At 38.7% G+C, this 26,881-nt stretch overlaps 1 protein-coding gene across 2 annotated transcripts in view; it reads right to left on the bottom strand.

The window, feature by feature from the left end:
- LOC122657050 (protein PTST homolog 3, chloroplastic) overlaps positions 1-25,248 on the bottom strand; it is a 28,807-nt gene extending 3,559 nt beyond the window's left edge. For both annotated transcript variants that reach the window (XM_043851802.1, XM_043851803.1), the window contains exons 1-11: positions 25,038-25,248; positions 24,807-24,926; positions 15,173-15,318; positions 15,030-15,080; positions 14,850-14,990; positions 13,673-13,910; positions 12,565-12,616; positions 12,423-12,473; positions 12,261-12,314; positions 11,517-11,636; positions 9,512-9,636 (exon numbers count right to left, since the gene is read on the bottom strand). In XM_043851802.1, the coding sequence (XP_043707737.1) occupies positions 9,512-9,636; positions 11,517-11,636; positions 12,261-12,314; positions 12,423-12,473; positions 12,565-12,616; positions 13,673-13,910; positions 14,850-14,990; positions 15,030-15,080; positions 15,173-15,318; positions 24,807-24,926; positions 25,038-25,216 (1,277 nt within the window). In that variant the 5' untranslated portion in view covers positions 25,217-25,248. The remainder of the gene's footprint in view (positions 1-9,511; positions 9,637-11,516; positions 11,637-12,260; positions 12,315-12,422; positions 12,474-12,564; positions 12,617-13,672; positions 13,911-14,849; positions 14,991-15,029; positions 15,081-15,172; positions 15,319-24,806; positions 24,927-25,037) is intronic.
- Between the last annotated feature and the right edge of the window lie 1,633 nt (positions 25,249-26,881).

The raw sequence follows: 26,881 nt of genomic DNA, 5'->3' as shown, positions 1-26,881 counted from the left end.
AATAATAATATTTTTTTAACATCAACTGCAAAAAAAAGGGATTCGAACAAAGAGAAGGCCACAAAATTTGAGTGAGTATGCACAATCCATTTCATGACAATGTAAAACTGAACATTAAAACATAAAGGGTAATTTACACATACCACCCCTGAGGTATGTCGAAAGTATAATAATACCCCCCAGTTTTGGAAAATTCTGCGTACCCCTCTGAGGTTTACAAACGTTAACACATACATCCATTCCGTCAGTTTATGACTAACGGTGTTAAAATCAAGGGGTAAAGTGACAAAAATACCCCTTCAAGAAGAAAAAAAAAACCTGCAACTCATCTTCACCAAATCGTTTCGGGTTTGAAAAAGGGGAAGATGAGTTGCTGGTATGTATCGTGTTTTTCTTGAAAGATCAGACTTTATTCATAGATGGATTGAAGCAGCATCCTCAGATGCAATGTTAAAAGCGATTGATCTGGTTTTGTTTGCTGAGCTACACTCACATGGCTCTCTCTCTCTCTCTCTCTCTCTCTATTGCAGATAAATTTCAGATTTCTAATCGCCCTCTTCTGTGTTCCTGCAATTTCTCTCACTTTAAGTCAAATGCAGAGGTGTAATTACCTGAGCCAGAATCTCAGAAGGGCAAACTGCGTTCCCTTCATGAGAATTGCCACGATTGGAGGGAAATGCCAAAACCACTAACCCTAGTTTCATCTAAGTAAATTAAACATATATAGAGAACTTCGATTATCCAAGAAATTACTGGTTTACGGAATATGAGAAAGTACCGGTGACTCGATCGATGATGATCCTCTTGTATTTAACAGATTACCCTAATGAGTTCAGACTTCGTCTTTTACTGCCTTTCTGTTCTGCTCTTGAATAAGAACTCAAAATCTGCTGGCCAAAGTTGTTTCTATTTTCTGATTGAAGATTCGAAGGTCCATATCTCAGCTATCCTGCTGCCAATAAGACTGAGATTTGGAAGGTTGTCCCTGCTCCATTCAAGCAGCACTCAACCTGTTTTTGAAGGCCTGTTGAGCACAGATCTGTCTGATCTGAATTTCCTCTTGGGAATCATATTGGCCCACTGGTTTAGGGTTTTCTCTGCTGAAATTTCAAGCTGCAACTTCTCTGCAACTACTTCTCTGATCCAGTTCATATTTGAAGGGTTGGTTCATCCTTGGAGAGCTCCACTCGATCCAGGTTAGAACCATATTTGTTGGTTGAATCAGGCCCTAGTTTAAACCCTAATTTCTAACCTTCTAATTCTGATTCTACTCCTATTTTGGTGGTCTGTTAACTGCTATTTCATTGTTTGGTAGTTTGGATCTGTTTTGAGGATTATCTTGAGGAGCTTTTTTGTCACAAATGTTTCTGGCAGCCTGGCATTGCTGGAGGAGACGGACAGGGAAGCCCAACTCATCTTTCCCTTTTTCAAACCCTAAACGATTTGGGGAAGATGAGTTGCAGGGTTTTTTTTCTTGAAGGGGCATTTTTGTCACTTTAACCCTTAATTTTAACACTGTTAGTCATAAACTGACGGAATGGGTGCATGTGTTAACGTTTGTGAACCTCAGGGGGGTACACAGAATTTTGCAAAACTGGAGGGTATTATTATACTTTCGACATACCTCAGGGGTGGTATATGTAAATTACCCAAACATAAAAGGTGAATGAGAAAAAATTCTGGTGAAGTCTCAAATTTACTTAGCATGCAATATATACAATGGTCTATAGGCAGTCATATGGCAATTTCAAATCTTCATCCCCAATCAGACAGAAAATGTAAGAGATGTACCACAGAAAGGTTGCACACTAATGCTCCCTTCAACATGATTACATAAGTTAGGACCCTGGAGTGGCAGGAGCCTTGGGCACTAGGTACGCCCTTTAAGCATATCATAGGATAAGTAGCAAGGCAGGTTTAGAAAAACTTTTGAATTTATCTAATTGAGCAAGAAAAGCTAAAACTACTTCTAAATCCAGATAACAAGCGGAAGCGCATAAAGGTAATATATTAAGGTTAATAGAACACTGCTTAGTCGCATAGGTCCTGCACCCAGACACAGGAGTGCGCGAAATTACCGCCAGCCCTTCCTGAAATAAAAAACCCCACCCATGTTAATGGCCCTGCCAGCTCTCTCATTGGCCCCTGCACTGGTGCAGGGGCTATATGACCAAGCAGCGATCTCTTGCCTTATATTTAATATCCCTGTTGGTGAAGAAATACAACGGAAAAAAAATTGCTTCACAAGTCTCTCCTCCTTTTTCTTACTGGTTGCACCTTCACAATTTCCAATTAAACCAAATTCTTAAATACCAATCAAATACTCATAGGAATGGTTAAAACATTGCCTTCTTTTGTACATACCACCAAGCTCATGTACTGCTTAAGAATGAGTTCCTATTCTCTGCAGATTTCATTTCTTTAATTGAACAAAGTTCAGTACAGTAAAAGGGAGAAAGAATATATCAGGTTTAACCACTTCAGATTTGAATACTAAAGGATTATTTTAGTGCACGTGTCACAGTAAACTTCTCCCTTATTTTATTTTGTAAAGACAAAGAAAGATATTCTATTTTCTCTTAAACTTAGATTTTTACCCAACAGGGAAGAAGAAAGGAGGGGAAACGAGAAGACCAAAAGTAAATTTCTAATAAATCAAATCTTAAGTTCTTAAAAAATTAAAAAAATAATAAAGAAAGGAAACTCAAAGAAGTAGAAGAACTGCAGGAGGAGAAACACAAATATTAAAACAAATGAATATTTTACCACACTTTTGGTTTTTAGCAATGTTTTATCATATTAAGATTTATGAAATTTTAGATTTGAGAAAACCCCCACCATTAGAAAATTGAAAATTTCACCTACTGTCGAAAATCCAGTTTTTGTTCTTGAACAGGGGGGGTTGACTTTTTATCCTTTTGGAATTTGAATTTTTTATTATTTTTATTGGATTCAAATAGGGGGTATTTGCTTATTGATGAATAATATATTAAGTAAATGAAATACATTTGGTATTTCATTTACTTAAATGATATTAGGCATAAATAAATGTCTGACCTGGTTTCTGGCATAAATAAGTGTATGTCCTGATTTCCAGCTAGGTTTCCTCAAGTTTTGATGGGGATAAGTGACACTTATATAGGTATTCAGGTCGAAACTAGCGAAATATGGTTGAAATATGTCGAAACCAACTAAAACCCTATACTTTTTAACTCCCACCTTAGCTCGTCTCAATTTCTTATTAAACCGAGATATCTCAGTGGTTTCGGTTGGTTTTGACCACTATCTCTTTCCATGATCAAAACATACATTTGGATATTGTTCTTGGAATTGGTCATTGTCCTGGTATACCTAATCTCACATTTGGTTTATATTGTTCTTAGAAAATGTGATCTTATCTATATTAAACTGCTTTCGATTTAAAAAATGTTTTTGTTCTCTAAGAATTTTGACTGGTCAAATTATTTTATTTTTACATGAGACTTTTTGAATTAAGTAGAGCACAAAGCAGCTTTCCAACAAAATTGAAGATGCTTAAATCTGATTTATATTGAAGGAGTTGTGTTCCGATCAAACCTTATTTGATGTGCGAGAATGCTATCAAATCGCTCTGAATGAAAATGTTTTTTTTGGATAATAAAACAAATGAATAATTTACCGCTCTTTTGGTTTTTAGCAATGTTTTATTCTATTAAGATTTATGGAATTTTTAGATTTGAGAAAAAACCCCAACATTAAAAAGTTGAAAAAATTTCACCTCCGCTGAACATCCAGTTTTTGTTCTTAAACTGGGGTGTTGGCCTTTTATCCTTTTGGAATAATATCAGTAAATGTTTATATTTACTGATGTTGAGTTGGATGAGTTGCAAAACTAGGAAGGATAAGGAATGATCATATTATAGCTGATTTGGGAGTAGCTTTGATGCATGATAGGAGTAGCTCCGATGCATGATAAGCTACGAGAAAGTCGTTTGAGGTGGCATCGTCATATTTAACGGAGGCCTTTGGATGCTCCAGTACGGAGGAGCAATTTGATTCAAATTGAAGGAACTAAAAGAGCCAAGGGCAAACCTAAAATAACCATAGGAGAAGTGGTGAGGAAAGACATTCATAGCTTAGGCCTTGTAACAAGTATGACCTCGAATAGAGCTGATTGGAGGGCAAGGATCCATGTAGCCAACCGCATTTAGTTGGGATAAGGCTGAGTTGTTGTAGTTGCTTTTGTAGACAATCATTCTCGAATGACGTGGTTATATATGTTAAAAGATCGATCTGAATTTTTGTCTATTTTCAAGCAATTTATAATGAAATAAAGACTCAGTTTGGTATGTCCATCAAAGTACTCCATTTTGATAATGCTCAAACCAGTTCACTCCCTAGAAAAATGGTTTTGTTGAGAGGAAAATTCAGCATTTGTTGGAAATTGCTCATTCTTTAATGTTTCACATGAATGTTCCAAAGTCTTATTGGAGTGATGCCATTTTAACTTCTTGTTATTTGATATATGATAAATCGTATACCAATTGCTGTTCTTAATAATCAGTCCCCTTTCTCTGTGGTTTTCCCCAATCATCTTTGCTTGGATTACCACCATGGGCGTCAGGATGCACATGTTTTATTCAAACTCTTCGCTCTGATCTTGACAAATTGCCTCCTCGTGCTGCTAAGTGTACTTTCCTATGCTTGAAATAATAAAAAAATGTCAATGCTATGATCCTATCATGCGTCAGCAGTTTGTTAATATTGATGTCACCTTCTTTGAAAACACCAGATTTTTCTGATGAGTCATTGGATAGATACTGACCTTTTTAGTCCTATTCCTACTATTTTTCCTCTTACCAACTCAACTGCTACTTCCCAATCAATGCCATTGCAAGTGTATAAGCGTCATCCCAAGCCGGCCTCAATGGTTCCAACTGATCCTTTGTTCTCAATCAGATTCTTTGCATTGGGGATTCCTCTACCTCCACTGACATGCCAGTTGCTCTTCACAAAGGTATTTGTTCTTGTACTAAAAAATTTAATATTGTTTATCTTATATTATCAATTAGTTAATGTCTCTCGTCTTCCTCCTTTTTGCCTTGTCTTTGTCTATCTTTATTGTGCCTACAAATTATCAGGAAGAAATGTCGCATCATATTTAGAAGAAAGCTATAGATGTAGAAATAGATGCCTTGTTGAATCATTAGATGTGGTCTCCAACTGACTTACCCCTAGGTAAGGAGCTTGTGAGGTGTCGTTGGGTTTACACTATCAAATATCTTCCTGATGCATCTATTGAGCCTATTTGGTTGCACAAGGTTACAGTCACTTATGGAGTTGACTACTTTGACACCTTTTTCCCAATGGCCCTTCTTAACTTTGTTCGCGTACTTATATCCTTGGTTGTCAATCTTGACTGGCCTCTGTTTCAGCTTGATATAAAGAATGCTTTTCTCTATGATGATCTTGGGGAGGTGTATAGGGAGCAACCTCATGAGTATGTTCCTCAGGGGGAGAATGCATCAAAGGTTTGCAAACTTCATAAGGCTATTTTTTGGTTGAAACAGTCTCCTCGTGCCTAGTTTGATAAATTTTTAATAAGGTTATTAGTGGTTATGGGTTTATATAGTGCTTCTCTGATCACTTTGTATTTGTTCATCGCCAGGGCGCAAAGGTTGTTATACTTGTTGTGTATGTTGATGATGTTAGTATCTCTGGTAATGAATCTTCTGGGATTGAAGATGTCAAGGTACATTTACATCAACATCTTCAAATGAAGGATTTAGGGATGCTCAAATACTATTTGGGGATTGAAGTTGTTCGTAGTAAAAGGGTGTTTGTTTGTCTCAAAGAAAGTATGTGCTTAACATTCTTTTTGAGACTGGCATGTTGGGCTCAAAGCCTGTTGATAATCCTCTGGATCCCCATCTGAAACTTGGGGCATGTGATGACAAAGATTTTGGGGATAAACATCAATACAGGCAGCTGGTTGGAACGCTTATTTATCTTACTATTACTCCACCAGATATTTCATTTGTTGTGGGTGTTATTATTCAATTTATGAAAAAACCTAAGCAGACTCACTGCAATTTTGCGTCACATTTCGAGATATCTAAAAGGTGCAAAGGGGAAAGGTCTTATTTATCGGCGTCATGGTCATACTAATACTGTGGGTTATCCTGATGCTAATTGGCTGGTGTTCATGGTGATCGAAGATCTACTATTGGATATTGTACGTTTGTTGGTGTTAATCTTGTTACCTGGAGGAGTAAGAAGCAGACTATAACATAGTTGTCAAGACGCCGCCTTGGCATCCAAGCAGGAATCCATGTGATAAGCGATGGTACGCTTAATGAGAGTCACAAAAGGCGGGAGCCTTGACCAACTAGGTGTCGCCAAGGCGGTTAAAGCGACACCTTGGTGCGCCATATGGTCAAGTCGGCCGCCTCTCTTGGTGTGGGTTTTTTTTTGTTTTTCATGCATTATTCCTTTATTCTGTTTCTTTACTTTTTCTTTGTTGATGTACAAGTATTTCGTGTAATGCTGCTACATGGGATCATACAAAACAGAAATCCCTAAAAAGCTAAAAACCTAAAACTTCTCAAAAAGTTAAAAACCCTCAACCGGTTTTTTCTCTCTGCGAAGTGTAAGACTCTACGATTCTCCGACTGTGCGCAAACGAAGGCGGCAAAGCTTCTTCCTAGTTTCTCTTTTCTGGCACTGCTAGTCCGGCAACTAGACTCAGACAAGAGCCACGAAGCTTCCTCCTAGTTCCTATCTTTCCGTCTCCGGCAAGGTAAGTAGTTAGTAGCCCCTACTCCATAGTCGTTGTCTTCTTCTACTCTGTTTTTTTTTTGGGTATCGCCTGTGGCCTGCTGCTGCTTCTCTTTTTTCTTTTTTACTTGGATAGCTGCTCTGCTTCTTCTTCTTTTTAACGCACTAACCTGCTGCTGCTTCTCTGTTTTTTTTTTTACTTGCATGCTTGATTTACTGCTGCCTGCTTCTTCTCTGTTCTTTTTTTTTTTTTTTTTGGTTAATGATTTACTGCTGCCTGCTTCTTCTCTGCAACGCACTAAACTGCTTCTCTGGTTTTTTTTTTAACTGCTGCGTCTTCTCTGTTCTTTTTTTTTGGCTTGGTTAATGATTTAATGCTGCCTGCTTCTTCTCTGTAACGCACTAAACTGCTGCTTCTTCTTTGTTCTTTTTTTTTTTGCTTGGTTAATGCTGCCTGCTTCTTCTCTGTAACTTACTAAATAAGAAAATGTTGATTAGTCATTTGTGATTATGTTCTATGTCTTTTAGTTTCTTAATTAATTTATGATGTTAGATTGTTCTAAATTTTTATGTGTCATATATGATTTTTCATTTTGATGACTTGAGGTGGCTAAAATTTAATTTTTAATGATATAAGGTATGACAATATGATGCATAATGCCATCATATATTGAGTGTTTGGGGGTGGGGGGTGGGGGGGGGGGGGAGGGGGAAAACTAACACTAGACCGCCTTTACCGGTAAGGCCGCCTAAGCCCTTAGACAGGCCTCCACCGCCTTGGACCGCCATGCCGCCGTGACAACTATGGACTATAGTGGCTCGGTCAAGCGCAGAGGCTGAGAATAGGGCTATGGCACATAATCTAGCCGCACTAATGTGGCTAAAATCTCTTGTTCAGGAGCTTGGGTTTTCAATCATTAAACCTATGGAGATATACTGTGATAATTAGGCTGCCATTTATATTGCTAGTAATCCGGTTTTCCATGAACTAACTAAGCATATTGAGGTCAACTGTCATTTCTACTCTGGTAGTCAACTTGGTGACATGTTCACTAAAGCGTTGTTTAGGCTTGTGTTTGTTAATGGTTGTTCGAAGATTGGCATGGGCAATAAATATGCTCCAGCTTGAGGGGGAGTGTTAAAAAGTATAGCTAAGTCGTAGGCGGTTTTCTGCCAGTCTTTCTTATTTCTGGTTTTATGTGTAATGTGAGAGTGTGATAAATCTGTAAACCTAGTACCTCAAGAGAGAAAGAGAACAAAGAAGAAGAAGATGGAGATGAAAGAGAGAGAAAAGAAAAGCTAGAACACGATAGATTAGATCCCTCTACTGTGAACTAGGCAGTTAATATATAATAGCAAATAGTTATGTCTTAGTAGCAATCCTACTAAGACAGCAAGTCTGATTACAATACGGAAACATAAATAGAAAATGAAAGTAAACCACTGAGAGGAAAGAAAAAGTGAAATACAGACGGCTCCAACTGCGGAAATCCAGGGAACAGTGGTGGAGGAGTGACTCGCAATGACAAAGGTGATGTGATCTTATGTTTTGCTTCCTACAATGGTTATCTGAAATATAATCTGGCTCAATTGTTTGCTCTCTTAGAAGGACTAAAGCTTTGCAGGGAAATGGGCCTCTCAAACATAGTGGTGGAATGTGACTCTACGTTTTTTATTAATCAAATCAATGCTCATCACAATAATTGGCACCTATGGTATTTCAGGAATATAACAGCAAAACGCCTAATCTAGTTACAATACAAACCAAACCAAATACTATCCCATGGTACACTATACACCATGATACGTATGGTTTAGTGTTTTGACTCTAGGCCTACAGTAGGCTATTCTGAATCCTACTGTGAGTTCTAGGGTTCTTTCCTATCCCCATCGACTTCTACTCCTTCCTTCCTTTCTTCTTCTTTCTTTGTATCGTAGGCGCTGTTTTTCTTTTTCTTCTTTCTTGGTATTGTGGGCGCTGATCTCCTGGTTCTTGTGTTGTTACAGACCTCTTTAAGGCAAATTCAGATAGAATGGTGCCGACCTGAATAGAGCATTCGACTAATAATCAGACTAAATATGGGAAATAGCATACCAAACCCGACTAGACCCAATTTTCTTTCAACATATGATGTGAATATATGTAAACTACAAATGCGACCTTTTACATAAGGTTTTAAAAGTCATTCTTAAAAATAAGTAAGGATATTTGGGGTATATAATATTTTAGACCTTGCAATTTACATAATTTTAATTTTCACATTCTCTTTTAATTTTAAGTAATTTACATTTGTTTTAGTTTAATCGGATATTAATATCCTACATGTATAGTTAATCAGATAAATATATTGATCAGGTGTTTAATTTTCATTGCATATTTATCGGATATCTGGTTAAATAATTAGGCCAGATATGGATACAGCAGTATCCGGCTCGTATCCGATCCATTTATAGCCCCAACTCCAAGCTTTGCTTAGAGTTTTAAGCACAATTCATGTCAAGTGCTCTCATAAGTAAACATAAAAAGAACAAATCAAGTAGGTTACTTCCTCATGGTCAAGCAGGAAACACATGGACACCACCTAAATGTCATTTGGATGCTGTTGAACATCCATACCACACAAGAGGCTTAAAGGATGCTGCTGGATATCCATACCATATAACAGGTGCAACTTAGATAACAGAAACTGAGAGATGATAGACAAAAGCAAAGGCAACTCTAAAAAAAATATTGAAGTAATGAAATTTCAAAAACCTTGATTCGAGGGAGTTTATGGCACTAGATGAAGGATGTAGATCCATTTTAATTCGATGATCCCACCCATTGAAGCTACCTGCCACCTCGACATTGTCTCCATTCACCCAGTACTTAACCTGAACCTGGTTAAATCAAGTAACTTAACTCCATTTAGTACAATGCTTACTTCCAACACACACACACACACACACATAGCCCTGTCAACAGGTTGAATCATGATCCAAATCTGATAAGATTAAAATGGATCCAGATATAAATAGATCTGATTAACATACAATTCAACTAACTCAGATCTGCTTTACCAATCAAACTAAATTCTGGTATACTACAATCTATACATAACAAGAATAAAGTACAGCTAAAGCTTACTTGTTTGAAATAAATATTAATTGTCTTATGGAATTCGGATCAGCTGTGACATACTTCACAGGGCCATCCTATCGCTAACTAATAAGAAACATCTACATACTCAAACTGATTCTGTTATTCCATCACCAAAAAAAAAATACTCCTCAAGTTTCTTCCTGCTTCTGCCCCTCCCCTCCCTTTCCTCTCACTTTTTCCTCAGCCAGAGATGGACAGGGACAATACTGAATACTGACACCAAGGCCCTCAGGATCCACTCCACATACCGAAAACTACAAACGCTGTCAATACGGTTTGCTCACAAACCGACACACCCTAAACTGAACCATCTGTGAGGCCTGCTCCTCCTCATGGCACAGAATCTACTGCACCAGCCGCAGGATCATCTCCCTCTCCTCCTTTGACCAGCAAGGTCCCACTGGCACCTTTATTTACTTTTGGTTTATTTCTTAGATCTGGAAACAGGGTCTGACAATTAGTGATAAGAGCTTTGAATTTTAAAAGCTTAAAGAATTAAAGGGGAGATAAGGTTTTGTTGGGTTTTCCTTTCTCTTTCGTCTTCTTTGCTTTGCTTCTTTTTGTGTTCTGGAATGAGTTTGCAGGAATCTTTATCCCTTTGATAGGATTATCAGGCAAATTATGAAGCATCGACTACTCATCTGAATCTCCTGTCTTACTGTCCCTATAGTAGATTACTTGGTTAGGGTGCAATATTAAACCCGTCAGACAAGACTTTCTGATCCAAGTGAACCTAATAATTACCTCTTACCCCACAATAATCCTCACCAATGCTGTGCTTTCAGGTTGGAGGGATTGAAAGCAGGGGGGAGAAGCAAGAAGAACATTTGAGGGATGATTTTTTTTGTTTTTTGGGTTCTTATTTACCAATCCAGGTACAAATCAGTTCATAGTTTTTTTTCTTTTTATTCATTGGAAACAGGTGATCCTGTGATGCATGTCACAGATGATCTGAACTCAGTCTTCCTCCTTGATTGGCATTTCCTATATTTATAATCTAAACCTAAAATTACAATGCATATACATAAATCAATTCCTAATTATCTTCATTCTATTGTGCTACTCCTCTACCCCCCCCCCCCCCCAAAAAAAAAAAATGCTCCAACAATGATGACAGTCAATTGAAGCCTTTAAAAGCAATTTAACCCCTTCTTATTACCAAAGAAACAACTTTGTGTGCTGATTGATTATAATGGAAGTGGTTTCTGTTTTCTTTTTTCATCAAATATCTTTTTCATTTGTCAGATTTATATCTTCTTATTCTTCTGATATTCTAATTTTTCAGTTGGACTTCTGCTTTTCTTTTTCCCCCTTAGTGACTGTACCAAAAGCAGAAATATGATAGCAAGAGGTCCCATCGCCAGAGCTAAAGGGATATAGTATTGGAAGTAATACAGATTCAAATTCCAATTCCTAAATACAGAATCTATCATTTCTTCAGTCAGATTTGGATATCTTTGAATCCATTTACACCCACTCCCAAGAAAAAAAATGGCACAGAGAGTGCGGTACGGACATAGGAGGGGGGAAGAAAAGGGAATAAACAATAATAGGAAAGAGAAGGGATAAGTTGATTCTTTGCATAAAAGATTTCTAATGACAGAAGTAAGTAAAACACCTCTTTTAGACCCAATAAGCTTTCCTCAACAGCTTGTAACTCTGCATCTTTTGCTGAAATAGATTTTTGAGCTTTACTGATCTCTGTTTCTGCCTTGGTTTGCAAAATGGACAAGGTACTCTGAAAACCAAAAGGGTACAAGAGTAAATGTAAAGTTAGCTTCGAATTGTTTTCAACATGCTAGTAGATGAAATAACAACATCATGGACTATTACATGTTTACAGTTTTTTTTTTTTTTTTTTTTTGGGGGGATGAATCAACATGTTTAAGTATTATGGCAGCAGAACCTCACTTTCTATAATCATATAGTTTTGTCCGCAAGAAATTGAATGCAAAAGCTCAAAACAAAACATTGAATTTAGGGAGGTAGTTTTCTGTCCGGGAGTGTGGCCTACGCCAACACTCCCATGTGTCTATCTCTCTCCTCCTCAAAACAAGGGGACAGAGGTGTCTTTTCACATATGGAGGAGAGAGAGACTCATGGGAGTGCTGGCGTAGGCCACACTCCCGGACAGAGTTCTTTTTCCCTTGAATTTAATTCCAATTTCCCAAACAATATTCCTGGATTCCTGCTGTGTAGCAGTTTACAACCATTTTGGCATTGGAAACATCTAAGGTAATGAAAGAAATCCCAAAAATCCATCCCACTTTACATTAGCACTCGGTAAAGAAACCAGATAGTCAAAGTTTACTATAAGGAATGTTTCAGGAAAGAAAGAACAGAATAAGAATTGTTCAGATACCTGTTCCTTCTCAATCTGTTCTTTCAATTGAGCCAATTCCAACTCCTTCCGATGCTAAGCACATTCAGATCATCAAACAAAAAGTTTAGCTCACTAAAAGATATCTTGTGAATAGGCAGAACCAAAAGAGGTTAGACTAGGAGACGTAGTAAAATTTTGTACCAGCAATACTTTCAAGCCATCTATTTCAACTTCATTGCCCCTTTTGCATGCCTAGAGTATCAAATAAAAAAAAACAACTGATTAATTTCAAAATCAGCAGCCATCTACTTTATGCACAATCTGTTTTCAGTATCATGATGACCTCAACATCCAATCCTGTGTCTTTCAGTCCTTCAGTTGGCAAAAGGTTATTCCTACAAATAATTTCAAGCAATAAAAGAAATCAATTTTAAAAAAAAAATGGTGCAATCCTAATATGTTATTTAAAGAAAGTAAAATGGATGCAATCCTAACATGCTATGATAGGAAGATACCACAGAAGATACCACAAAGTTAATATTTTAGGTACATGAGCTTAATGACAAATAAAGAAGGAGAAATAGAGGATGATGTGGTACAAATAATTAAAATATGAAGGATGAACTGGAGAGGTGCATTCAGAGTGTTATGTCATCGACAAATTCATTTAAAACTAAATGGAAAATTTAATAGGACAGTCATACAACCAGCAATGATGTATGAAAAAGAATGTTGGACAGTAAAGAAACAACATTTAAATAAAGTGTAGCTGAGATGAGGATGTTGATGGATGAGTGGTAATACTAGAAAAAATAAAATAAGGAAAAACAAATTAGAGCTAATTTAGGAGTAGTTCCGATACATGATAAGCTGTGAGAAAGTCGTCTGAGGTGGCATGGACATGTGCAATAGAGGCCTTTAGATGCTCCAGATAGAGGAGTGATTTGATTTAGATTGAAGGAGGTAAAAGAGCCAGGGGTAGGCCTAAACACAAGACTTTAGGAGAAGTGGTGAGGAAGACATGCATAGCTTAGGCCTTGTAACAAGTATGGCTTTAAATAGAGCTAATTGGAGGGAAAGGATCCATGTAGTCGAACCCATTTAGTTGGGATGAAGCTGAATTGAGTTGAGTTGAGTTGAAAATCGAAAAATTACTGAAAGAAATTCCATCAAATAAGCATTTTACTTTATTGAGAAAATAAACACTCAGGTTTGAGGCATCATTAATAAGAATATAGAACAATAGCAGAAATTATTAATGTTTCACTTTCACTCATGCTCTAATTTCAGAGCAAATATCAGCTGTGGATAGCATGGCAGGATTACAATAAAGAAAACTGCAACCATATCAATTATAATTTTTAACAATAATCAAATGGTTTCAACTTTCAAGAAAGACAAGGAATTTCCAATCAGAACTAAGCTCAAACTTGCCCCGCTAAAGCACTGACCCGTGTAGGTTTGTTTCTGTTGTTGGAGAAGCACCATGTTTGGATTTCAAGGTACTTCCATTTGATACTGATGTGGCATTACTTCCAGTATCTGTTTTAGTTGAACTTTCCACGATTGGAGCAGTTGATTGAACGCCCATTTTGTTTTCCATGTTGCATGTTTTTCCTTCATCAGTACTGTTCTTGCTCAAGATGCTATTATCCATATGAGACTCAATAAGCAGCTCCATATCTTCAACTTCAAAAGCACCAAAAGAAATTCCAACTGTCAGTCCAAAAACATATCAAGCCTCACGAACTAATAACACATAAAGAGAAAGGAAGGCATAGCATAAAGACCATAAAAAAAAATTGTAAGGTTGTAAGTTGGGATTGAACCCGACATCATGTTCTCACCACAAGGTTGAAAGCCGGGATTGAACCCAAGATATCATGTTTTCTATACAAGCCTATTGCACCTGTGGAAAATAACAATAAGGGTAACGATCTATCGCTGCATTTCAGCCCCAGATCTGCCTGATACAGTCCAACCATCACCCAAATGCAATCAGGTGTGGTCCAATCTAGATAAATTTCTTGATGTGGTTTATGATAATGAGAAAGAAATTTGGACCCAAAATATTAACCACTTCCCATCTCTTTCACTATTATGTACAAACTGCTAGAAATTAGAAAGATAAGTAACAAAAAGAACATTAACCATAAAACACCATCCTAGAAAACAATGTTGAGGATTACAAAATAGTCAAATATCCGAAAACATTCACAACTTCAGAAAACTGGTTCTAACAAATACAGCACATGATTTTTTTTCCCTGATAGTCATCGACTTGATATGTAACTTAGGACAATTGGTTGAAGAATAATTAATCAAATTAATTAGGCCATGTGTAAGAATTGGTGGATAGATGATGGCTTTTTTGTACAAGACACATTATATTTAACAATATTTAACTCCCCTTGATTATTATCAATCAGAAGCCATAAAATATGTGTCGGAAAACATGGAACCAACTAGTTGTCTCAATAGATTTGGTATCTCAGAGAATTGTTTATAAAATATTGATTATACGAGGGCTGACTGTATCCCTGATTGAAACTAAAAGTTGTATCCAAAATATAGAGAAATGGTGATGACTACCAAAATGAATGCAATATTGTGTATTTACAAGCTTACTTTCTATTGTATCCAACTCTCCATTTTGGACAAAGTTTGCTGCCTTTTCCTGCAACGATGATCCTGTTGAAGATTCTCCAAATCCCCAAATTTGTATAGCAGAGTTGAGGGCTGGAACACAATTTACATCTTCATCCTGACCTTCCAAAAGTGACACACTATTTACATCTTCATCCTGACCTTCCAAAAGTGGCACACCTTCAGCCAGCTCAATCACTTTTTCACACAGACCTAGTAAAAGTATATCTGGCTATCAGACAATTCAGGATCATGGTAAAATCATTTTCAATATAGTAATAATTATAACCACAAAAAATCCATACCTGTTGATTCAATTTCATATAGATCAGTATCATTCCGATTTTCATATGAACTAATCTCCATATTGGATTCTACATTTGATGAGTCCATGAGAAGTTCTTTAATTAGCTTATATCCTCTCCGTCTGAAAATGTTTGCAAGGTCTTGCCTACAAAAATTGCACAAAACAAATCTTGAGAGAAATGCAACTCATAAAAAGAAAAGAGTTTTTAATGGTAAATGGCAATGACTTGGCTCTCAAGAACTATACACAAATCAATACACAGCCGGATTCCAATTGTCATGAAATTGCTTTCAATTACATACCATAGTACAAAGATTTTTTATTTTATTTTATTTTTTTTTTTTAGGATAAGTAACATGTTACTGCTATTTATAAAGATAAAAGTACAATATAGTAGTAAACTCTCTAACTAGGGTATGATATTCTTCTAAGATAAGTCAGTTCAGCGGGGGGATGGGTATGTTGTCTCTCACTCTCTCCTAGTACAAGATTCATCTTATCTGCCTCTGTTAGTTATATTGGCCAGAATACCGTGGGGGTATTCTGGACTTTTTTCCTTTATTATTTGTTAGTTTCTTATGTGGTTTAATCCCACATTACTTATGTAATTATTTTTACTATTTCATTATAGTTATAAATACAATGTGCTTGGGATGAACTAATCATCCAAGCATTAACCTAATTCAAATCTGTTTCCACATGATATCAGAGCAGATTTTGAACTAGGGACACCAATTTTTCTCAATTTTTGTTCTTCTTCTCTCTCTCGATCTTCTTCTCTTCTAGTTCTCTCCTTCTTCTCCCTTGTTCTTCATTCCCATATAGGGCAGCACTGATGAGGTAATCATGCGATCCAGTTGCTGCCCCCATTACCTCATTTATGACTTGTAATTCTGTTCGATAGACTCCAATCAACACTGCTGCGATATTGGTTCTTCAGTTCCTTCTTGGAGATTGCTTCTACATCAGATATAAGGGCTCCTCTCCTCTCTTTGAAGACCAGAAGCTGCTGCAGAATTGTTGTTTTATTGGTTCAGAAATTATTCCTCAAGATTGAAGACTTCCTTGAGATCGATTCCTCCATTATCAGGGTTTTGAAATCGATTCCTCCATTATCAGGGTTTTTTCAAAACCCTGACATCTATCGATCTTAAGGTTATTGCTGCCCACTGTTGCTGATTTTTTGCAGGTGTTTTCTTCACTTATTAGGGCCCCTTCGACAGCTATATCAGCTTCTACAGATCTGTTTTTTGGTGTGTGAAGACCTTGAGATCGATCTCATCATTACAGGGTTTTTTTAACCCTAACTTTATCGATATTGGGCTGCCGCACCTGTTTTTTTGGATCTGATTTTTCTGCAGATGTGTTTCTTTTATTAAGGACTTCTCTACCTCAGTCCTTCAACCACTTTGATATTATTTATTGCAGCCTAGGCTCATCCATCGATTCCATTACTTAAGGGTTTTGTTCAAAACCCTAAAAACCATAATCGATCAAGGTTCTTTTTGGCTGCTGGTTCTATTTGTTTGGGACTTTACTTGAAGTTGTTTGGCCTTCTCTGCTGCCGGTATGGGTGACTCTACCAACTCTCATCGCTATGCTTCATGATGGCAATCACAAGACAGATTATCACAGCTTTCCACCTAACCCCATCAAACTGGATGGCTCAAATTACCTTCTGTGGTCCAGATCAGCCTCCTTTGCCATCGCTGGCCGTGGCCTCACTGACCATATTGATGGCACTATTGTTAAGCCTAGTGATAAAGGCCCTGATCAGACTAAGTGGCTGACCAATAATGGTGTTCTCATGTCCTACCTCATAGGCTCTACGACTTCAGCTTTACAGCATAATTTTCTTCTTCTGGACACTGCCGACCAGATTTGGGCTGCTTGCAAGGAGACCTACGGACAGCTTGGCAATGATGCCCAAGTTTATGAAATTCGAATGAAGATCCTTCACACTACTCAGGGAGACCTTTCTGTTTCGGACTACTATGCTTCTCTCCGCAGCCTGTGGCAACAGTTGGATCATTACTCCAAGGTTCGAAAACTCGGGTCTCGGTGCCAACTCGGACCCTTGAAAAACCGAGTCGAGTCGAGATCTCGCCGAGGTTGTTGCACTTTTTTTTTTCTCGACTCGAAGCCTCATCTCGGGGGGTTTTAGACCTAGTTTGGGTCTGAAACTTGGTATTCAGCCTATTTTAGGCCATTCAAACACAATGACACTATCAGATTTTGCAAAAACTAAATCCAAATAGGAGTTTCAGTTAGTAGGAAAGGGGACTGACACTTACTTATGCTAGAAACCGGATGACATAAAAGATAAACACACTTATTTATGCCTAATATCATTTAAGTAAATGATATTGCATTTACTTAAGATATTATTCATAAATAAGCAAATACCCCCCTATTTGAATCCAATAAAAATAGTTAAAAAATCAAATTCCAAAAGAAAAAAAAAATCAACCCCCCAGTTCAAGAACAAAAACTGGATTTTCGGCAATAGGTGCAATTTTCAAACTTTCTAACGCAACTAGATTTTGACAGCATTCGTGCACACCGAATTAAGCTTTCCAACAAGTCCAAGATTGCTAAAATCTGATTTATATTGAAAGAGTTATGAACCGGTCAAACTTAATTCGGTGTGCGCGAATGCTGTCAAAATCGCTCTGAATGGAAATAATTTTTTGGACATCAAAACAAATGAATATTTTACCGCACTTTTGGTTTTTAGCAATGTTTTACCATAATAAGATTTATGGAATTTTTAGATTTGAGAAAAACCCCAGCATTAGAAAATTGAAAATTGCACCTACCACCGAAAATCCAGTTTTTGTTCTTGAACTGGGGGATTGACTTTTTTTCCTTTTGGAATTTGATTTTTTAACTATTTTTATTGGATTCAAATGGGGGGGTATTTTCTTATTTATGAATAATATCTTAAGTAATACAAAAGCATTTACTTAAATGATATTAGGCATAAATAAGTGTCTGTCTTGGTTCCTGGCATAGATAGGTGTCTGTATACCAAGAATTTTCAGCAAGATCTCGAGATCTGGCACTCATGTAAAGGACCTAGATGGGCATTTTCCTATGTCAAACCGAGAAACTCGGAGATCTCGCCGAGAAAATGCACTTTTAGAATGCGTATGTGATCTCGACTCGATATTTTGAAAAACCGAGAAACTCGGTGAGATCTCGGCGAGATCTCGCAAGTTCTCGAACCTTGATTACTCTGATTTTCACCCCTCTATAGTTGCTGATATTGCCTCTTATAAGAAACATGTGGACAAGATCAGAGTCTATGATTTTTTAGCTGGTTTGCATATGGAGTATGATCCCATTCGTGTTCAAGTGTTGGGCCATATACCTTTTCCCACACTTGAACAATCTTATGCATTGGTTTCTTCTGAGGAGAACCGTAGGGCTGCCATGTTACATCCTCCTATTACTGACAGATCTGCTCTCAAGGCTGCTGCCCCATCACTCCTACACCTATTGGCACCGCTTCTCTTGGTGATTCTACTACGGGGACTATTGTTTGTGAGCACCGTCACAAACCATATCACACCAAGGAGAGGTCTTGAAACTTCATGGGAAACCAGTGACTTTGAAGCAAAACGGGCTGCCAAGACCAAGACCAAGACAAAGCCCAAGGCCCATCAGACTGAGACTATTACTACAGACCCTACTACTGACCCTGGTCTATCCCAGGATGAGCTACAGTGCATTTCGACGTATGCCGAGGTCTTCCGCCGTCAGCCTCTACTACATCAGCTACCGCCAATTCTTCCGCCATTCAGGTTCACACTTTGCCCGGTCAGGTATTCCTTTTGGCGGTCATTGTGCTTCTGTAGCCTCCCATCCTTGGATCATAGATTCTGGGGCTACGATCATATGACCGGTTCCTCTAGTTTGTTTCATCGATACTCTCCTACTTCCGGAAGGACAAGGTCAAGGTAGTCGATGGTTCTCTTTCATCTATCTCTGGAAAGGGAATCATCAACTCGCACCTCCTCCCTTCCCTTAACTGCTTTTGCACATTCCTAATTTTACTACTAACCTTCTTTCCATTAGTAGTATTACTCGTGATCTTAACTGCAAAGTTACTTTCTTTCCTTCTCATTGTGTGTTTCAGGATCTGGCCTCTAGGAAGACGATTGGATTGGGTAAAGTGCATGGTGAGCTGTACCTGCTTGATGATGGTCGCTTCTCTCCACCACCATTACCTTCTCCACTACACCGGAACTCCATGGTCTCTTCTAAACTCTACCAGTAGCACTCTAGGTTAGGTCACCCTTCTTTAGGAATTTTAGCACATTTATTTCCTAGTTTGGTCACCCTACATACGAAGGATGACTTTTTTTGTGAGGCGTGTGTTCTGGCCAAACAGACACGTTCAAATTATCCTATTTCAAATAAAAGAAGTTTTTCTTGTTTTGAGTTAGTGCATTCTGATGTTTGGGGCCCTAATCGTAAACCCTCTATTTCTGGCCATCGGTGGTTTGTATCTTTCATTGATTGTCATTCTAGGAACACATGGGTCTATCTCTTGTACACCAAAAATCAAGTTTTTTCATGCTTTCAACACTTTCATAAAATGGTCCAAACTCAGTTCCAGGCTACTCTCAAAATATTGAGAAGTGATAATGGAACAGAGTATAAAGAATCACAATTTCAAAAATATTTGGTGACCATGGCATCTTCATCGATTAGTTGTGTTGATACCCCTGCCGAGAATGGTGTGGCGAAAAGGAAAAACCGCCAGCTTGTTAGAAATGGCCAGAGCATTAATGTTTGTGAGGAATGTCCCGTCTCAATATTGGGGGGATGCGGTTATCACGGCAGCCTATCTCATCAATAGGCTGCCATCTCGGGTACTTTACTCCCGTAGTCCCTCTGATGTTTTAATTGGTAATTCCTCCTTTATTGTGCCTCCCAAGGTGTTTGGTTGTGTGTGTTATCTCGAGACACTAAATCTCCCAGCAAACTTGAACCTTGAGGACTCCGTTGTATTTTCTTGGGTTATTCTCCAACCCAGAAAGGCTAAAAATGTTACCATCCCCCTTCCCGCCGTACCATGGTTAGCATGGATGTTGTTTTCCATGAGTCCCTTTCTTATTATTCTTCGCCACCTCTTCAGGGGGAGAGTGCTGGTGAAGATGTGGCTTTCGAGATTCCTCTACCTGAGGAGCCTCTGGCTGCCCAGCCCTCTTTACCACCCACGGCTGCTGTCCAGCCCCTTTTGGATGCTTCCCATCCACCCTTGGATGCTGCCCATCCTACTTTGGAGACCTCCCAACAACCTCTGGCTGTTCCTCCCTCACCTAATGGGAATCCTTTACAGGGAGACCATAGAAAATAGTGTTGTTAATATTCCTACTCAGGGGGGAGCAGACTCCGGTCCAGAGAACTATTGGTGAATTTCAGAAGAGAATTGACAACTCCAACATGATCACCTATACAAGGGGAAGGTCCACAAGAGGGCAGTTGCATCCCACTATAGCACTAGTACCCATCCAATTGCCGGCTCCAGAGTCCAGACACAGATCCTACATCTCCTGGTAATCCTTCTCCTTAGTATAACTCTCCTTCCGACCTACCTATTGCACTTCGCAAAGGTACTAGGACTTGCACTTTACATCCTATATCTCATTTTGTTTCGTATAACTCTCTTTCTCCCTCTTTTCGTGCATTTGTATCTTCTCTTTCCTCTGTTTCGGTTCCTAGAAATTGGCAGGAAGCAGTTACAGATGGAAAGTGGAAGACAGCAATGTTGGAAGAAATAAGAGCACTACACAAAAATAATACGTGGGATCTTGTGGCTCTTCCTCCAGGAAAAAAACCAGTGGGTTGTAGATGGGTCTTCGTAGTTAAACAGTAGAGGTCGATGGTTCGTGGGCAGTGCACAAGGCACGTTTGGTTGCAAAGGGTTCACTCGGACTTAAGGAGTTGACTATCGGAGATCTTTGCACCATGTGCAAAGCTCAACACCGTCGGGGTGTTATTATCTTGTCTTCGCAAATCTTGGGTGGGATCTTGAGCTTAGATGTCAAAAATGCCTTTCTCCATGGGGAGCTTGAGGAGGAGGTATATATGGACATTCCACCTGGTTTCTCTGATGACAGGACTAAGGGTAAGGTTTGTAAATTGAAGCGTGCCCTTTATGGCTTAAAGCAGTCACCCAGGGCCTGGTTTGGCAGATTTCATAAGGCTATGATTTCAGCAGGTTACAAGCAGAGCAATGCTGATCACACTTTATTTATCAGAAGACTTGGTGACAAGGTTACTCTTCTCGTAGTCTATGTGGATGATATTGTGATCACTGGTAATGATGATGCTGCAATCAGGGATTTGAAAATTCTTCTTGGCCGTGAGTTTGAGGTCAAAGATCTTGGTCCCCTAAAATATTTTCTAAGGATAGAAGTTGCTCAATCTTCAAAGGGCATTTTTCTTTCTCAAAGAAAATATGTCCTTGATCTATTGACTGAGACAGGGCTACTTGGCTGTCATCCTTCAGATACTCCTATGGAAGCTACTACAAAACTTAGGGAGAAAGAGGGTGAGCCGGTTGACAAGGGTGCCTATCAGCGGTTAGTAGGCAAACTAATCTACCTTTCCCACACACGCCCGACATTGCGATTCTTTGTGAGTTTGGTGAGTCGAGTTCATGCCCGATCCATATTCCTCTCATATGGATGCGGTCCGTCGTATTTTGAGGTACTTGAAGTCTGCTCCAGGAAAGGGAATTCTTCTATCTGCTAATGGTCACTTGAAGGTTAAAGCCTATACTGATGCCGATTGAGCTGGTTCTCCTGACAGGAAATCCATCTCTGGCTACTGTTCCTTTGTGGGTGGAAACCTTGTCACTTGGCGGAGCAAAAAGCAGAATGTTGTGGCAAGGTCTAGTGCTAAAGCCGAATTCCGCGCAATGGTATAAGGAACTTATGAACTTTTGTGGCTTAGAGGGTTATTGCAGGATATTGGTGTTGCTGTCCATCTTCCAATGATGCTTTATTGTCACAATAAAGCGGCCATTAGTATTGCTCATAACCCTGTCTAGCATGATCGCACGAAACATGTGGAGGTTAACCGACATTTCATCAAGGAGAAGCTTGAAGCTGGCCTCGTTTGTGTTCCCTTTGTGAAGTTTTTTGATCAGCTAGCTGATGTGTTCACTAAGGGATTGAGTAGCAAGCTGTTTCATCATATCTTAGTCAAGTTGGGCATGCATGATCTATATGCTCCAACTTGAGGGGGAGTGTTAGTTATATTGGGGCAGAATACTGTGGGGGTATTCTGAACGTTTTTCCTTTATTATTTGTTAGTTTCTTATGTGGTTTAATCCCACATTGCTTATGTAATTATTTTTACGATTTCATTATAGTTATAAATACAATGTGCTTGGGATGAACTAATCATCCAAGCATTAACCTAATTCAAATCTGTTTCTACAGCCTCATTTTTTATTGACAAAATGAATTATTCCATGCTTAAATGTAGATGAAGAAATTATCGTGATCCAAATTGTTAATAATGGTCCTATAGGGTCGTGGACCCCTATTGAACCTTCTCTTACGATTGGCGGTATAAATGTGTTAATCTCTTTTGACTGGTTATTAAGGTTCTTAGTCACTCACACAAATCACATAAAAAGGAACCTGACCGTTTTATTTTATTAACTGGGGCATTGTCATAAGTTAAGAAGTAAGGTGTAGGAATGAAATAAAAAGTGATCAGCTTAACTGAGTTTAATTTACAGAATCCTTACTGAAACTGGTTAGTTTGGGTCAGGCTAGTTCAGATTAGGCTGGGATTACAATATCATATGATAAAAGCAACTATGGCACTCAAACCCATTTCTTCTAACACAAAATTATGTTCCCAAAAACTAGACATATTTTATTGTTTTTGTTTGGAATAAAAAAGGAACAAAAAATGAAGCTTTTTTATTTGAAAGAGGTAGAATTACAAATCCATTATTGTGCTTCACAATACTACTAAAATTAGAAATCCTTAATTGTGTTTCACAACCCTCCTTCCCTTTCTGATACTCTATCTGTCATCTAATTAGCATATGACATGGGTGTACTAAACTCACTCCATTGCACAGTACCATGCAAGGAAACACAATCAGGTGGGGACGGGGTGTGTGTTTTGTAATTTAAGATGTAATGGGTGTTTATTTTAAAAACCATGACAGGTAGGGATTGGGGCACATCTGGGTTTTTGGAAGTTTAAGATTGGGACGGAATGGCATTACACAGAACCCACCTCAGCCCCAAGCACGATATTGCCACCCATAGCCATCATCTACAGTTACCTTATTCTTGTATTCTAATCTTAATTCTATTGTGGCATTCTAATCCTAACACATTCAAATCCTATCCATTAATCTTTCTTTTTTGCCAATTTTAAAAGAAACACTAGGATGCTGTTTATTAGATTCTCAGTTCAGCAACTGAATCCACCACATGTTCGATAAAATTCCAGATTCAAATCTATTACAGCCTTGTCAATATTCATATTCCATAACCCTGGCTTGCCCTACTCCATCTTCCCACCACCAAACCTTGCACTTCAGGCTAAACCTTAAACCCTAGGCTATCCTACACTATGCTACTGGTGTGGGTCCATCCATCATTGATGAGCAGGAAATGTGATAACCTTCTATCTCCCAGTAAAAAGGTTGAAAGAATGTTTTATGAATGTCAAGAAATCTTTTAGAGTCTTCATGAACCAGCAATGTACAAGGAAAAACTAATCAGACAATTATGTGCACAAGGAAAGAATCATCCTTTACATAACGAGGCCATTATTTTGCTGTTCGTCCTTTTACACTCAAGATTTTGTTACTCATTCCTGCAACTGTTCAATAGTTCATCTCCTGCCAAAAATATTTCACTATTTTTCCCAGGCTGTTTCATGACTTGTATTTGTGGAAAAAATGGTAAATGATACCTCATTCTAGAGTTTTTGAGAAATCAGAATTGGCAAACAGAAGCTCAGCTCCAAACAAACCAGCAGCTTCTAACTCCAGAAACAACAAGCACATGTAACAGAAACACAGGGTTCCAAGATTTCTGCATTCCCCCCTCCCGTTGTGCCAAAACTCCTAGAAATAGGTTGATTGTTGATGCTTGGGAGCTTTCCCCTACTTGTATTGGCCCCCTTGACTCCCCCTCTTTGTAAAGCCAGTGCCTTGCATTTTTCTCTCTCTTCTTGGTAATGAATTTCTTATTCATCCCAAAAAACAAAACAATGGCTAGATCTAAACTCCAATACCACCCCCTCCCTTCGGGCATCTATTCTCAGGCAGCCATGGTAATTCAACTGCACCATGCATCAGTTCTAAGTTCGACACCAATACAATCAACCCAGAACATTCAAATTCCCGAAACCCGTCATTCAAGTTCAACGAACAATGAGTCAAAATGCACAAGAACTGCTACAGTAGAATATAATTCTTATTCGCTACACAATCTTCTAAAAATAAATTCTTCAAAGTAAAGATTAAAAAATAATCCAATGAAACACGAGAATGATTCGCTCGAAAGGAAAAAAAAGGAAGAAGAAAAGAAAGGTTAAAAAAAAAAATTAGAAGCAAAAGGTAGAACAATCAAATTAACCTTCCATGCTGCGAAAGCTCCTTAAAGGACGGCACGTGACCTTGGGGAAGTCCAACCATGGAAATGAACTCCCGAATATCGTTGCAGAGTTCTGCATTACTCTTCACCTTCTTTCTTGCCCTGCATCAACAAAAGAAATCGCATAAAGCAAACAAGGATAACTTGCAAAGGAACAAAGAAGAAGAAGAAGATCAACAGGAGAATCAGGGGTGAGCTGCAAAGCACAAAAACCTCGGTTTCTTGCCAGAAGAAGCAGAGACGAGTGATTTGCTCGCGCAAGAAGATGGGCGTCGACGGGTTTGCAGTTCAAGAAGTGGTTCGTGTAGCTGGAGCGAGAGAGGACGATGAAAAGCGTAGTGCTTAAGAGGAATGCAAGCGGAGAAGCTTGACAAGTGACAAAGAGTAGCCATTAGAGCATTGAGAGAGGATTTGCAGCATTGCAGATTTCGGGTTTGGCACCTGGGAGTTGGGACTCCCTTCAGAGAAATAGTTTTGTTTTTTCCTAACAAGACCGCAAGCTCTTGCGCGTGAGTTCTTTATAAGCTGCTAACTTCTTTCCCACACTTGATTATACCTCAAGGCTGAACCGGAATATATGGTTCGGTTTATACGTCCAAAAATGATAAAGAAAATATCGGTCTGGTTCGCTTCTTGAGAATATATGACAGGTATCCAAGATCTCCAAGTATGTGGCAAGCCACATCACCATATCTTTATGTTATGTTCATCCCACGTCTCTGCCACAGCACCAAATTGATGGAACCGCTCGAACTAACCGAAAATCCTAAAACCACAATGATCAAATTGCTTTTTGATCCGGTTTGGGTTTTGATTTAGAAAAAACTTTAATATTGATTCTATTTGGTCCGGTCTAATTAGACTGACACAACTGATTAAAACTGACCAAATGGATAAAAACCACTAATTTATTTATGGGCAAGAGATCATTGCATGGTCACGAGGCCTGCACCAACGTGGGGGCCAATGAGAACACATGCAAGGACATCAACATGAATGGGATTTTTTATTTCACAGGGGTGGGGCGATAATTTCACGTGCTCCTATGTTTAGACACAAGAGCCACGTAGTCAAGCAACGTTTTTGTTTCCCTTTATTTATTTATATATGTCATTGGGTTATAATTGATTATAATTACTAAAAATCAAGATACTAATTATAATTGATCATAATTATCCTCTGCGGTCGTAGATCACCTTGGGAACCCTATACATAGGGTCCCCTCCCTCATTTGCACATAACATCTTTTCTCAGGAAATGTACTCACAAACCTCTATGTCGCCAGTTTCAGTGTCCAGAACTCTTTTTTCACTCGTCCCAAGGTTCTCCCCATCTGCCTTGTAACTCGCAAACCAATTACCCTCTCCGCAGTCCAATTTACCTAGATCCACCTACCCAACCTATTCCTACTATCATGAACTCATATTTTTCTTCTATAGATCCCATGAGTCCCACGTGACGCCGTTATTCTATCCCAAGATCGAGCATTTGGCTTCCAGATCCCTCGCGACGCTATTACTCTGCCCGAAATCAAAGTATCAAAAGTCTCATTTACGGTCGTTACTTTGCTCGAAGTCTGAGTAGTGAAAAACCTCATTTACAGCCGTTACTCCATCCAAAGTCAGAGGGACCTGAAGATCATCTCAACCGTTATTCTGTCCAACCAGAAAGAGGCAAGACAATCATCTATCTCCACCTGAGTCGGGGAGACCATTTGCATTTCATATTTTAGTATTTCTGTGTAGCTATATGTTGCGTCAAGAAATCATCTGATGGTCCCTCGAGTGTCATAACCTGCAAAAGGACCAGGGTGACAAAGGAGAATTGGTGTGGTTCCGGCCTAGGACTCTCTGATACCAAAGTTAGATCTCTTGAGCAAACAGATGAATAATAGTATTCAAGATGGGTTGATGGGGTAGAGTACCTTCCCTTTTATAGTAGAGTATGGCGGTGTGGAGAGTCCCAGTTGATGTAGAGTGGCCTTCGTAGTTGATAGAATCCATGGGTAGCAGGGTTCCTCTTTGATTGGTTGTCTTCCCGTGGGATGTAGTGTCCCA

This window comes from Telopea speciosissima, chromosome 3 (assembly GCF_018873765.1).
Source record: "Telopea speciosissima isolate NSW1024214 ecotype Mountain lineage chromosome 3, Tspe_v1, whole genome shotgun sequence".
NCBI classification, from domain to species: domain Eukaryota; kingdom Viridiplantae; phylum Streptophyta; class Magnoliopsida; order Proteales; family Proteaceae; genus Telopea; species Telopea speciosissima.
This window is presented reverse-complemented; position numbering and strand designations above follow the sequence as displayed.